Genomic DNA, 14,494 nt, shown 5'->3' with positions numbered 1-14,494 from the left:
GTGTTCCTGGGAGGAGATTTTCCGTCTCTAACAAAGGGTTTCTGTTCCCCCAGATCTCAGCCACTCAGCAGAATGCAGGAGAGCCGAGTACTGATGGGCTAAAGGGGTCACAGGAGTCACCATGCGGCTGTGCAGCAGGTGCAGTGTCTGCAGTCACCAGGGGCCAAACCCTGCGCTCCAGACAACCCAGGCTAAGGCTCCCTGGATTGCCAAGGGGACTTTGGCTTGGGGAATCGGTTGCTGGTGCCTGTGTCCACAACTGGGATGTTGTCATGAGGCTACTCAATGGTCCATGAAGCGCCATGCGAGCACGGGGAGAATGGGCATTGAAGAGCGAGGCTGGGACCTGTGCGGAGCTGCTGCAGTCGAGCATCCACGGCCAGAAGAGAGACGATGGGAAACTCGCTTCGATGGCTGGCTACAGCCGCAGCAGCTATCTCATCAAGCTCTGCTCACGCTCCAGCCAACAGAGGCAGGACAAAGAGCCACCCAGGGAGAGCCTGCGTTGCAATTCGCAATACGCGGTTTTTCAGTGGATTCTGCTGCCCTGACTGTCTATTTCCTGTAATGTGCACATCCAGCCTCCCTGGCTGACCTCAATGGGAGTCAGGTTCTCCGGGCCCACAGGACAGGCCTGGCCTTACCGTGAGGCAAACTGAGGCAGCCGCCTCAGGTGCCAGGCTGTGGGGGGGCCACTAGAACCCAGAGTGTAGAAAATTGTGTCTGCTGTGGGTGCCTATGTATTCTCTCTGATCGAGATGCACAGAGATGGTGGAGTGCTGTGCTGGAGGAAGGAGGGCACAAGAGACATAACAGGCAGGAGAAAAGGAGAGAGGGAATAACAGAAAGCAGCAGGAGCTGCAGGGAGGGAGAGAGAGGAGGAGCCGCCTCTTATGTACCTCTCCAGCACCCTGGACTGATTCACACCAGCTTCTCAGGGAGCTTCCTGTTTCCTGCTGCTTCCCTGAACCCACTTGAGGAGAACAGGCAGTCAACTGAAGTAGTAGAAGCCAATTAGGACCTTAAGACGCTGATATCGTCCCTCACTCAGACTCTGCTACCAGCCTGCTTATTTGTCCCCTTCAACTGAGTGTTGAGAGCCACTGTAGCTGAGTGAAAGAAGAAAACGCCCCTCTGGGGCAGCATTCAGAAAAAGAAAGAAAGCAAAGGAAGCTTTTCTATCTAAGCAGGAAGGAGCTCTCCTGAGATACATAGACACAAATGTTCACGCTGAGCCTTCCAGCCCCAGTTAGGATGTGAATGGTGAGGAGGAGTTGGTCAGAGTGCAGGTGACCTGGCAGCTACTGCAGCATCCATATCTCCAGCTCAAATGGGTGTAACCAGACACATTCCTGAAGAAAAGTGTAGATCAGAGAAGAGTGTGGTGGAGGTGCAAGAAACAGCTGCTGCTGAGTTTAGTTCCTTAAGTCTAGATGATCCAGGACTGTGGACCCACTTGAGCAGTAGCCTGAGGGACTTCCTTGTACTGCCTGGGCCACAGCAAGTGAAAAACTTAATGTTCCTCAAAGACAATGAAAATAGTAACTTCCATCCAACACATTACTGGTGTGAAATCCCCAATGGTGACAAAGTGGAGAGGCCATGGCTTATGTACTCAAAAACCTAGAATGCTGCATCCTGTTTTTGTTGCAAACCCTTCCAGTCTAATGTTCCAGCCACATTGGGTTCTACAGGAACAAAGGACTGGAAAAATCTGGCTAGAAATCTGGCATGCCATGAGAAGGGAGCAAATCACCAGAGAGCATTCCATAGGTGGAAAGAGCTTGAGATGAGAATAAGGTTAAAGACCACCGTAGATGATCAGCATCAAGAGAAGATTGCATCAGTCTCTTCACTGGCAAAATGTTCTGAAAAGGCTCGTTGCCATTGTGAGAATGCTTGCTACCCAAAACCTAGCACTGTGTGGCACTTCAGATCAGCTGCATGTGCCAATCAATGGAAACGTCCTTAAAATTGTGGAGCTGATGGCTGAGTTTGACGCTGTACTCCAGGAGCATCTAAGAAGAATCACCACCCAAGAAATGGACACATCCCACGACCTCGGAAAAACAATTAAAAATGACATCATACTGTTACTGGCAACAAAAGTCAAACAGAAGATTGTGGTAGATCTGAAGTCAGCAAGACATTACTCTGTTATTCTGGACTGCACACCTGACATCAGCCATATGGATCAAACGACTTTAATGGTGCATGTTGTAACGACAACAGAACCTAGTGAAAATGTCCCTGCAATGGTGACCGTCAGAGAGCATTTTCTAGAATTTATTGACAGGTTTCAGAGTAGCAGCCGTGTTAGTCTGTATCCGCAAAAAGAAGAACAGGAGTACTTGTGGCACCTTAGAGACTAACACATTTATTTGAGCATAAGCTTTCATGGGCTACAGCCCACTTCTTCGGATGCATAGAATGGAACACACAGAAAGAAGATATTTATACATACAGACAGGGCCAGCTCTAGGTTTTTTGCTGCCACAAGCAAAAAAATTTTTGGCTGCCCCCCACCCCAGCCCTGAGCTCTCCCCCTCCCCCCCAACTGCACCCTCCTGCTGCCCCAGCCCTGGGTCACTGGTAACTCGCTCCCAAGACAGGTCATTCAGCAGGAATTTTGGATGTGCACAGAACACAGACAGGATTGGTTCCCATATGGTTACAGAACTGCAGTAAAGAGGAACAATTTTCAGCTTGTGTGATTGGAGGATGTCTGGATGCCTATTATAAGACTGTCCTACATAAATGAGGAAAAGTTGAGGTGCCTTTATTATTCTTTTGCTCCACTCTGTTTCTATGGGGAACGCACTGTCACAGTCTTCCATTTAAACAAATAAAACTAAAACTTAAAAAAAAAAAAAAAGCAATGGCTGTTGAAAATAGCAATTCCAGTCCTAATAACCACTGGGAAGCATTTCTTGCTCAGTTTTATCCTACTTTTTCTACAGCAAGTTCCAGTGGATCAGTAGATTTGATTTGGGAGAAATGAAGTAACAGCTGCCCAAATGGAGCTTGAGCCCTCCTGAATTTTGAGGTGTTCACATCTGGAAGGCAGGTGCTAGATTCCCTTTCTGAATATTAGCTATATCTGGAAAGGAAAAGTCAATTTCTGCTTCCATGGCTCAGAAGTAGAAATCCTCCTAATGCCTGGTACTGTATCTAAAGCTGCCCAGGTCCAGAGCCTCCCCTCCCTTCCTTTTCATTTTAAATTCTAGTGGGATCCACATACCTCCCTTGCTAGGCTTCAGATAGAGAGGTGCACTGTCCATTTAGTCCCCCCAATTCCTTATTTTGGGGAGAGCCCAGGACTGGGGCAGCAGTAGGTGCGGGTGGGGGGAGAGCCCTGGGCTGGAGAAGCAGGGGAGTGCAGGTGGGGGCCAGAGCTGGGGTCGCAGGAGGTGCGGGTGGGGGGAGAGCCCAGAGCTGGGGCAGCTGGGGATGCAGGGGGGGAGAAGGGTAAGAGCCCAGGGCTGGGGCAGCAGGGGGTGTGGGCAGGGGAGAGGCCAGGGCTGGGGTGGCAGGAGGGTGCAGGTGGGGGCCAGAGCTGGGGTGGTGTGACAATGCGGTTCTGGTGGAACCCAACTGAGAGTGCCAACTCAGGACAAATTGCTCAAACAGGGCAGTTACAGCCCAAGGCTGGGGTTTTTTCCACCTCTAAGGCAAACCAAACCAGCCAGACTAAGAGGACTTCGATCTCACCCCACCGGCTAACCGCAAGTCTCACAAGCAATCTCCTTAGACACTTCAGTTTCCCAGTATTACCACCAGTGCCACTCGTTATGGGGACAAATGGTTATGAAAACCAATACCCAAATAAAAGAAAAAAGGTTCTCCTGATCCCAAAGGACCAAGCCCCAGACCCAGGTCAATATACAAATCAGATCTTACCCACAAATCACGCTGTTGCCAATCCTTTAGAATCTAAAATCTAAAGGTTTATTCATAAAAGGAAAAAGATAGAGATGAGAGTTAGAATTGGTTAAATGGAATCAATTACATACAGTAATGGCAAAGTTCTTGGTTCAGGCTTGTAGCAGTGATGGAATAAACTGCAGGCTCAAATCAAGTCTCTGGAACATCCCCAGCTGGGATGGGTCCTCAGTCCTTTGTTTAGAGCTTCAGTTTGTAGCAAAGTTCCTCCAGAGGTATGAAGCAGGATTGAAGACCCAATGGAGATGAGGCATCAGCCTTATATAGTCCTTTCCAGGTGTAAGAACACCTCTTTGTTCTTACTGTGGAAAATTACAGCAAAATGGAGCCTGGAGTCACATGGGCCAGTCCCTGCATACTTTGCTGAGTCTGAAGGCATATTTGCCTTCTCTCAATGGGTCCATTGTATAGCTGATGGTCCTTAATGGGCCATCGAGCAGGCTAGGCAGAGCTAATCTCAGCTTGTCTGGGATGTCACCCAGAAGCATAGCATAAGTTTGCCATACAGACAGTATAGAGCCAATATTCATAACTTCAACTACAAAACTGATACACACATGTAGACAGCATAATCATAACCAGTAAACCATAACCTTGTCTTAGACGCCCAATTTGACCCCCTTTATACAAGATTTGGGTGCCACTACAGGACCTTGGTTGCAAAAATGATCTATATGGTCCCAGTTTATGTCTATAACGTCACAGGTGGCAGGGGGTGTGGGCGGGGGAGAGCCCAGGGCTGGGGCAGCAGGAGGGGGCCAGAGATGGGGTGGCAGGGGGTGTGGGCGGGGGAGAGCCCAGGGCTGGGGTGGCAGGAGGTGCGGATGGGGGCCAGAGCTGGGGTGGCTGGGGATGCGGAGGGGAAGCGGCAGGAGGTGCGGGTGAGGGGAGAGCCCAGGGCTGGGGTGGGGGGCGGAAAAAACCTAGAGCTGGCTCTGTTCCTACCATTCACAGCAAGCTGCAGGTTTCAGTTCCATGCTCCTTCCCCCTCCCTTTCCTGTTGCTAGTGGCCAAGGGAATGCTGGGAAATGTGGTTCTTTCCCTGCTCCAGGGCTGGCTCTATGGGCAGGGAGCTAACCAAGGAACTACAGCTCCCAGGGCCCCCTGTTGGTTCTCAGCTCCCAGGCTGGATTCTTGCGCCCCTTGCAAATCTGCTGCCCCAAGCAACTGCTTTCTTTGCTGGTGCCTAGAGCCGGCCCTGGGAACAAGGCACTTGCTCCGCAGGGACAGCCCCACGCCCACCCTGTAAACCAAAAACCCTGAGTCTGGAGCATCCAGCCCCCCAGAGGAGCTGGCCTGGAGCTCTCCTCCCTCCTTAGCAGGTGGTACTCTGCCAGCCCCCCTTGCCTGGGAATGCTGCCTCTCGCCGGGCTGGGTCTCTACCCAGTCAACCCTCTGTGGGTTGGGTCTGCTCAGTCTGTCCCTGAGCCTGAGGCACTGGGCCCGTATGTGATCTCTCTGGCCACAGTGATAGCAGCCCATGTCTCCTGGGTCCCCTCGAGCGGGTCAGACGGACCTGACGCTGGAGGTTCCCCTTTGGTGGGGGTTTTCCGTATTTCCCCACTGGGAGGTCCCATGGTGACTCTCTCTCTGCGTTGTGGCGGGCCTGCTCCTTTGGGATTCCTCCCTGTTATCCCCTGCCCGACTGTTCACAAACTCGTCGGCCAGCTGGCCTGCGTGCTGCGGGTTCTCTGGTTTTTGGTCCATCAACCATCACCTCAGGTCGGATGGGCACTGCTCATACACGTGCTCCAGTACGAATAGGTCAAGCTGGTCTTCTTTAGTTTGGGCCCCAGCTGTCCACTTGCGGGCATACCCCTGCGCCCGGTTGGCCAGTTGTAGGTATGTGACCTCACGGGTTTTACGTTGACTCCGGAACCTTCTCCGGTACATCTCAGGAGTCAGCTCAAACTCGCTGAGCAGGGCCTTTTTGAACAGTTTGTAATCCCCTGTCTCCACCCCTTTCAGTCGGCTGTACATCTCCACGGCTGTGGAGTCCAGTGGAGCCTGTCTGCGGGTCAACCTGGTGCAGCTCGCAGGCATTCTCAAAGGCCGTCAGGAAGGTATCCATGTCCTCCCCCTCCTTACGCTGGGCCAGGAAGCACTTATCAAACTCTTTGCAGTCCTGGGTCCCCCCTCACTCACCGCAGCCGGGGCCCCACTGCTCCTCAGCCTGGCCATCTCCAGCTCATGCTGACGCTGTTTCTCCTCATGCTGACGTTGTTTCTACTTCTCCTCCCGCTGTTTTTCCCGTTCTTCCTTCTCCTGCTGAAGTTCTTGCTTCCTTAACTCAAGCTCTTCCCGTCTCATCTCCCATTCATATTCCAGCCGCATCCATTCCAGGGACGGGGAGCTCCGCCGGGACGATCCCCTGCTGGCCGCCGGGGTCAGGGTGCCCTCGGTATTCGCTGGGCTTCCCCCAACCCCTCCCCTAGGTCTGACGTGCAATTTCTGAACATTGGGGGCTGGTATCCTGCTCCCAGCACCTGGCATCCCCACACTGCAGCTGTCACAGGCTGGTAACAGGATAGGTAGCGACACATGGGATGGGGTCTCCAGCGTAGGCCCAGCACCCCCAAGGCCGGGCCCTGTAAGCTGGTTCCCAGGATGGGTGAGGAGCCACCGGCTTTGGGGCAGTCATGGTTCAGCCCGTCCTACCCACTGACTCCTTCCCACAAGGCAGTGCTCTGCACAAGACCCTGCTCCCAGTGATGGTGCTGGGCTCTCAGGGATTGGAGTGAGTCCAGCGGAGGGCAATGGACATAATTAGGGGGCTGGGGCACATGACTTACGAGGAGAGGCTGAGGGAACTGGGGTTATTTAGTCTGCAGAAGCGAAGAGTGAGGGGCGATTTGATAGCAGCCTTCAACTACCTGAAGGGGGGTTCCAAAGAGGATGGATCTAGACTGTTCTCAGTGGTGGCAGATGACAGAACAAGGAGCAATGGTCTCAAGTTGAAGTGGGGGAGGTCTAGGCTGGATATTAGGAAAAACTATTTCACTAGGAGGGTGGTGAAACACTGGAATGTGTTACCTAGGGAGGTGGTGGAGTCTCCTTCCTTGGAGGTTTTTAAGGCCCGGCTTGACAAAGCCCTGGCTGGGATGATTTAGCTGAGAATTGGTCCTGCTTTGAGCAGGGGGTTGGACTAGATGACCTCTTGAGGTCCCTTCCAACTCTGATATTCTATGATTCTATGATTCTATGACCTCCCAATGCGCAGCCCCCTCTGCCTGCACAGCTCCACCAGGTCGCTCTTAAGGTGTTTAGCATACATCCTCCTGCTGGCCACTCGCCGGCCTGTGCTCTCTGCTTTCCACTGTTCCAGGGGGACCTCTAGTGTGCCAGCCCTTCTTCAGGTCACCACCTCTCTGCCAGGGTCGAGCTGCAGACTCCTCCGCCCCTGGGACTGCTCGCTGCGATCCCCCGGGGGACCCTGTTACTGCAAAAGTCCTTCTCGCTGGTCCCACACTCCCAGGGGTTAATTGCCCCCTGAACCGTCTCTCTCTGACTCTTCAGCCCGCCTGGTCCCTGTCAATCCCCCTTCGCCTTACTGCTCCCCAGTCACTTACTGCAGGAAGCGCTGTCCACAGGATGCAGTACATCCCACCTCTGCCACCAGTTGTCACGGAGTGTGGGGGGACACAAGGCCCTGTACCCCCACCTTCCTGTGATTCACCATGACTCTCAGCCAGCCAGTAAAGCAGAAGGTTTATTTAGATGACAGGAACACAGTCCAAGACAGGTCTTGCATGTACAGACAACAGGACCCTCCTCAGTTAGGTCCATCTTGGGGTCCCAGGGGCACCACAGGCCCATTGGGGTGGGGGCAGAGCCCCGTCTGTGCTCCGTCCATTACCAGCCAGCCCCTGAAAAACCTCTCTCTCCCCCAGCGTCTCCTCCCTCAGCCTTTGTTCAGTTTCCTGTGCAAAGGTGTCACCTGGCCTCTAACCCTTTCCTGGGTTCTCACGTTACATGCTCAGGTATTCTCCCTCAAGGCCAGTCTCCCATCCCCGCATGCAGACCATCCTAGCCACACTCCCCTGCCTTCCCAGCCAACACTCCCCACTCAGCATTCAAAGGCCACATTAAGAACAGTCCCAGTTTGTCACACTAGGAGGGTGGTGAAGCACTGGAATGGATCACCTAGGGAGGTGGTGGAATCTCCTTCCTTGGAGGTTTTTAAGGTCAGGCTTGACAAAGCCCTGGTTGGGATGATTTAGTTGGGAATTGGTCTTGCTTTGAGCAGGGGGTTGGACTAGATACCTCCTGAGGTCCCTTCCAACCCTGATATTCTATGATTCTATGAAAACTATCCCAACACCCAACCCAGAGACAGGACAACTCCTGAATCATGGGCATTGATGTCCAGCAGTCAGAGATCACAGTGTCACTCAGGCCGTGGCTACACTGGAAACTTCAAAGAGCTGCAGGTACTCCACCTCCACGAGGGGATTACTGGGGCACTGTTTACACTGGTGCTTTACAGCGCTGTAACTTGCTGTACTCAGGGGGGTGTTTTTTCACTCCCCCGAGCGAGAAAGTTGCAGCTCTGTAAAGCGCCAGTGTAGCCATAGCCTCAGTGTGCGCATTCATGAAATGTGAATTGTTGCTCTTGGAAGAGTTACAGATTCATGTATGTAAATCAGCCAATGTTTGGCCCTGGGGCCAGGGCAGTGCCTCTTTTTCCCATAGCTGCAAAATCCCTTTCCTGAGTACCCCAGGGTGCGGCATGAGGGACTGAGATTGTTTTCTCTCTCTCTTCCTTCTAGGATGTCAGACGTACCTTGAGCAGGTACGTGGCTCTCCCTCCCTCCCCCTTGTGCTTCACAGTGCTGGGAAAGGGCTTGGAGACCATGTTAACACCACAGCTCCCCAAGGCTCTCCAGCAAAATGTGTGTGGCAGGGTCACATTTTGGATACAAGTCTCTGCGATGAACTTAATCCTGAGGTTCTACCCTTCTATACAAGACTCTGGAATTATCTAGTCAGTGGGAAAGACTGACCTAAAAGATTTCCTAGATATGTTCCTTCCCTGGGGACTGGCTGCCTCAGGATTCTGGGGGTGGAATATGGGCCTTTCATCTCTAGGGTACAGGGTACAATCATGCCCTGGTCTGCAAGAATCAAGATTCTTTCGCACCCAAGGACCGTTTGGAGTTCTGTGTGGAATGAACTGATTTCCGTGGAGCTGAGGTCTCAGTCTACAGCGTGAAAAAAAGATCCCATAACACTCAGTGCAAGAAATATGGGAACGTACCAGTATTAGTGCATGGAGGCCAAGGAGAGAATTGGCCCTGGAGACTCGAGTCCTCTTTTATCCTCAGATCTTCTCTCTGCAGGCCAGAGTTGAAGAATATTAATGGGGCCTTTAGAGGAAGGTTGCACTGCCGTGACCTCTGCTGCCCCTGCTCTGAGGCTGGAAGAAGCAGAGGAATTCTAACTCCAGGTCCTTTGGAGCAGCAACTCCCACTAGAAAGGAATGATAACGAATCCATAAATGCAATAGAATAATGTGAAATTTTCTTTCCAGGTGTGAGATGGGGAAGTTCTAGCAGCCGGTGGAGCTTTCAGCTGAGCTGGAAAAGAGATTCAGCGATTTCTCCCAGAAAAATCTTGCGCTACCAGAGACTATGAAGAAGTTCAAAGTACCAAGAACGAATCTAGGAGGATAAATCAGAGTGTGTCTCTGGGACTGTGGGTGGAGTTAGCCAGTTGGTTTGTAATTACAGTGTCTATCTATTTAATAAAAAACAGAAAGTAGAGAAACTGAACGTATGTAGTAGGGAGCCAGGGAACAGGATGGCTCGCTTTGATTCACTCGGTGAGCTTTGGTAAAATCATTCAGATGAAAATATAGCAAAATCTGGGGTGCCTCAGTTTTTCTCTCCCAGCTACAGGGCGAGTGAATCACTCCAGGACAGGAGCCTCTCATGCTCAAGGAGTGTTTCTTCCTGGGTGGGTGGGAACAGAGTGGGGTTGTTGCGGGCAGGGTGGAGCAGGGATAGAGGGGTGTGACCAGGGGAAACCTGTGCCTCTGATACTCTGCTCCCTGGCAATGCCACACAGCAGCCACTGAAACAGGGATGCCACTCAGGCCGGACCACAAGCCTTCCCTAGCCTGTGCCAAAGTCTGCACCAGCCCCTGCAGCCACTGAATAGGGGAACCCCCATCACTTTACCAACCCAGGGGTGAATCAGGCCCATTGAACCAACCCCCTCCCTCCCTCGGTTTCCACAGCTATAAAATAATTTCATTATTATTCATTTTTACATCTAAGGAGGACGAGGGCCGCACTGTGCTGAGCTCTGTATGGATACTGAGTAAATCGACCCAAAGAGCTTGCAATTCAAGGCCCTAAGCCTGCAAAATCCCATTAATGTCCAATGAGCCAAAGAGCGTAAAATTGCCTTCATAGAATCATAGAATATCAGGGTTGGAAGGGACCTTAGGAGGTCATCTAATCCAACCCCCTGCTCAAAGCAGGATCAATCCCTAACTAAATCATCCCAGCCAGGGCTTTGTCAAGCCTGACCTTAAAAACCTCTAAGGAAGGAGATTCCACCACTTCCCTAGGTAACCCATTCCAGTGCTTCACCACCCTCCTAGTGAAATAGTGTTTCCTCATATCCAACCTAGATCTCCCCCACTGCAACTTGAGACCATTGCTCCTTGTTCTGTCATGCTAAACTCTTTGCAGGATCTGGGCCTAGCTTATGACAACATGCAAAAGGAGAATGAGACAACCCCACTGGGGTTTGGAGGATGAGGGAACAGGAAGTCTGTCTTCCACATAATATATCTTTGGGTGTTTGTGAGGCTTAATGGACACTGGTTCAGATGATGTGAGATGCCTGAATGAAAGAGAAAACAGAATGTTTCAGATTAGACTTCATTAAAGATCTGGGAGTGTCTCTGTCTCTCCAAATTTTTCTCTCATGTAATTAAAACATAGTTATGTCAGCTAAGAATGGGGAAGTCACTATAAATAGAACAGCATGAAATCTCATCTCTTTTATCCTTTCCCCCTCCAGACATGCTGCCCTTAAACTGGAAGTAAAAAGAGGGAAATCCCTAAGATCAGACAGACCAGGTGAGATTTCCCGTGGAGATTACCTTTAAATGAAGAGGAAAATCCCATGAAAACATTTTCAGGGACTTGTAGCTCAAGTTCCCAATGAAACCAACCCTGACCATGACACTCCCCTTAAAAATAAAAACGCAAACATGAAATACTGAGGCGATCCCACGCAAATGTCAAACAAACGATCCTGACACCAGCCTTGGTGCTGAGTTCATGCCCGTGCCGATGAGGAGAAATACTCTCTCACCTACACACAAAGGTCCTTAACACTGACCCTGGCGTTTCCAGGCACATCCACGTGCCACATTCCTCTCCTTTCCCCTGAGTGAGGGTCTCTCTCCCATTGCTCCTCACTAACATCCTACCTTTCTTTTCAGCAGGGCTGGGCTGAGCTCTCCCCTTTGAACTGCTCACTTCTCCCTCTGATGCTGGCACCTCTCTCGCTGGGGAAGGAGCTACCCCTCCCAAGGCCACCTCCTCTTCACCATCTCTGGCCTTGAGAGGTTCTTCTCTACTATGCCTTCCCTTCACTTCTCCCAGACTAGCGAGAAGAACTGCCAGGATGGGCTCGGCGTGCGCGTCCCCCTGGGGTTTATATCCGTCGCCTTCCTCCTCTTACTCCCCTCCCTGCAACTTCAGGTTTTGACCTTCCTCTAATCCTGAGAGAGGAGCAGGACAGAGAGGCAGCTTCCCAGGATGGCGTTACAGTTCAGAGACCAGGCACCCTAATCTCTTCGACCCTTTTCCCCTCCAGACTCTGCCATCTGCGCTAAAGCAGGGAAGGGGGGGATTTCTGGGCGCTCAGCCAAAGGGTAAACTCTGGTGGAGACTTTCCTTCGATTAACAGAAAATGCCCATGAAAACAACTCTTCCACACACCAATAACCAGACTCGCTCTCATTGGCCATCACCTGAATCTCCTTAATTGTGACCTGGTCATTTGTACTGACATTGACGTGTCTGTCTAATATTACATTCAGGGCGATCAGTAGAGAGATCTCTCTCCTCATGGCTGTCGCATCCTTGCCCTTTTCACCTGGGGGAGAGACTCACCCCATGGCTCTTCTCCAGCATCCCACCTTTCCTTTGGGCAGGACTTGGCTCTCTCATTGAAGCTGCTTTGTAGATTGGGGAGATGCTGTCTGTCTAATGCTACCAGTCCCAGGCCTCTCTTCTCTCTGGGCAGGGAAAGGGGCTGCCCTACCTAATGCCACTTCCTGCTCACTGGCCTTGATTGATTGGCTCCCTTCCCAGTGTTGCAGGTTTGTCTTTGCTCCCTGGCCTGGGAGTGGAGGATGCTCTGAGGTTCCAAGTTGGTACCTGCCTTCTCTGGACCCCCCTAATTAAAAGCTGCAGCCTCTATAACTGAAGTAGAAGGTACAGAAGTGGTTTCCATTATACAGGCTGAGGAACGGCAGTGACATCTCTGCTCAGTCTCAGGTCCCCAGGGCAGAGGCAGCTTCCAGGGATCCTGGAATGTCCCAGCCAGACCAGGTCTGCTGGGGACTGTAAGACATGGTCCCAGACTCTTCCAGGGCTGAGCTCTGCTTCTAACGCTCTGATTCTCTATCTCCCCAGCGAATGTGACTCTGGATCCAGACACGGCTCATCCCGAACTCGTCCTGTCTGAGGATCGGAAAAGTGTGAGATGGGGAGACACATGGCAGGATCTGCCCAACAACCCTGAGAGATTTGACGCTGATCCCTGTGTGCTGGGCTATGAGGGATTCAGCTCAGGGATACATTCATGGGAGGTGGAGGTGGGGGATGGATTGTTCTGGGCTGTGGAGGTGGCTAGAGAGTCTGTGAAGAGGAAGGAAGGGGTCAGTTATAACCCTGAGGGCGGGATCTGGGCAGTGGAGCGGTGCTGGTGGGGTCAGTACCAGGCTCTTACCTCCCCTGTGACCCCGCTGCCCCTGAGCTGGGTCCCCAGGAGGATCTGGGTTTCACTGGACTATGAATGGGGGCAGGTGACATTTTTCGATGCTGATAACGAGAGCCTGATCTTTACTTTCCCACCAGCATCTTTCAATGGGGAGAGACTCCGTCCCTGGTTCTCAGTGGGGTTGGAAACCCAGTTCAGACTGTGTCCCTGAGACACAGGGGAACTATTCCACTGTGTATACTGAAATCAGCCACTCTAGCCTCACACATACTAGTCTCCATGACCCTGGAGGACACCAGTCTTCCTGCAGGCTCCTGGGGACTCAGGTCGGGACTGTCAAACTACAGAGATCAGGGAGTGATTGAGAGAGAGAAATCAATCTCATTGCCCCATGGATGGTACTGCCTATTTGTCACTGTCCTCTGTGGTCCAGGAGGACTCTGGGGATCCTGGGTGACATTGTGTCACTGAGATATCAGGGGAGTAGCCCTCTGGGAATTAAAAAAAAAAAGGGGGGGGCTTCTCTAGCCACCATCATTCCAGTATCTATGACCCTGGAGGACTCTCGACAATCTAGCTTCCTGACTCATCTTTATGACCCTGGAGGAGTCCTGTCTACCCAATTCCCCCCCCCCATCTCTGTGACACCTGGGAACTCCTCCCCTCCCTCCCTGCAGCCCCAGGGATGGGAAGAGGGAGAGGTGAAGAACCCCTGGAGCTGCAGGAGGAGCAGATGGGCCCTGATGGGCACATGTGGGGGTGGCAGGGTCAGAACGGATGGAGGGACAGGAGGCAGAAGTGATGAGGGGGCTGGGGGCTGAATTAATAGCTGGGCAGGGGCCAGGAAGCTGTGGAGGTGGCAGGGACACAGAGTTGATTAATGAATTAGGGTTTGGGTCCTTGGGGAAAAGATGGAGGCTGCACATCAGCAGGGAGCCTGGGAGAAGGAGACCCAGTGACTGACGCGTGTGAGCTCCTGCCCTCAAGGAAAGGGATTCTGTGGTGGGAAAGGGGGTTCTGGAAGAGAAAAGAAAAATAAAGGAAATAAACAGAGATGCACAGGTGAGGTGGAGGGAGGCTGAAGTGCAGAGTGAAAGCAAAGCGATCGTGAGACGGGTAAAGCTCATGGGGCAGCAAGAGGTGAGAAGATAAACTCAGGGGAGAGAACTGGCAACGTGAGCTGGAGAGATCTGTGATCAGGAACAGAGGAGATGGAGCAGAACGCAGGGAAATAAACAGGGATGGAAAACAAGGGCCAGAGAAAATGGTGTGTAAAACTGAATGAAATGAAAGGAAAGGGAGAAGAAAAGAGAATGCAAGAGGGGAGAGGGAGTTTTTTAAAATGTTACTGGCGGTGAGACTGGTTATGGACATTCCCTCTCAGCTCCTTTTCAGCCTGACTTTTACTTATTGTAAATGAAGCACATTTATTCCTTGTTTATTTCCTTTTAATTTCCTAGCTGTCATTTTTGAAGGCAGTCATGGGCTTCCCCCTGGCCTTTTCCCCAATTGGGTGTAGTCACTCCCTCTAGCCTCACACACCCCAGTCACTATGACCCTGGAGGACTATTGTCATCCTGCAGAC

At 51.8% G+C, this 14,494-nt stretch overlaps 1 protein-coding gene across 1 annotated transcript; it reads left to right on the top strand.

Moving 5' to 3' along the window:
* The first annotated feature begins 302 nt into the window (after nt 1–302).
* On the top strand, nt 303–13,120 carry LOC128827357 (butyrophilin subfamily 1 member A1-like). Its single transcript, XM_054011213.1, has 5 exons — nt 303–472; nt 5,911–5,968; nt 8,712–8,734; nt 10,975–11,033; nt 12,603–13,120. The coding sequence occupies exons 1-5, from the start codon at nt 303–305 to the stop codon at nt 13,118–13,120; spliced, it is 828 nt and encodes a 275-aa protein (XP_053867188.1).
* The last annotated feature ends 1,374 nt before the right edge of the window (nt 13,121–14,494 follow it).

Source organism: Malaclemys terrapin, chromosome 21, assembly GCF_027887155.1.
Source record: "Malaclemys terrapin pileata isolate rMalTer1 chromosome 21, rMalTer1.hap1, whole genome shotgun sequence".
Lineage (NCBI taxonomy): Eukaryota > Metazoa > Chordata > Testudines > Emydidae > Malaclemys > Malaclemys terrapin.
Note: the sequence above shows the minus strand (reverse complement) of the source record. Positions and strands in the feature narration are given on the sequence as shown.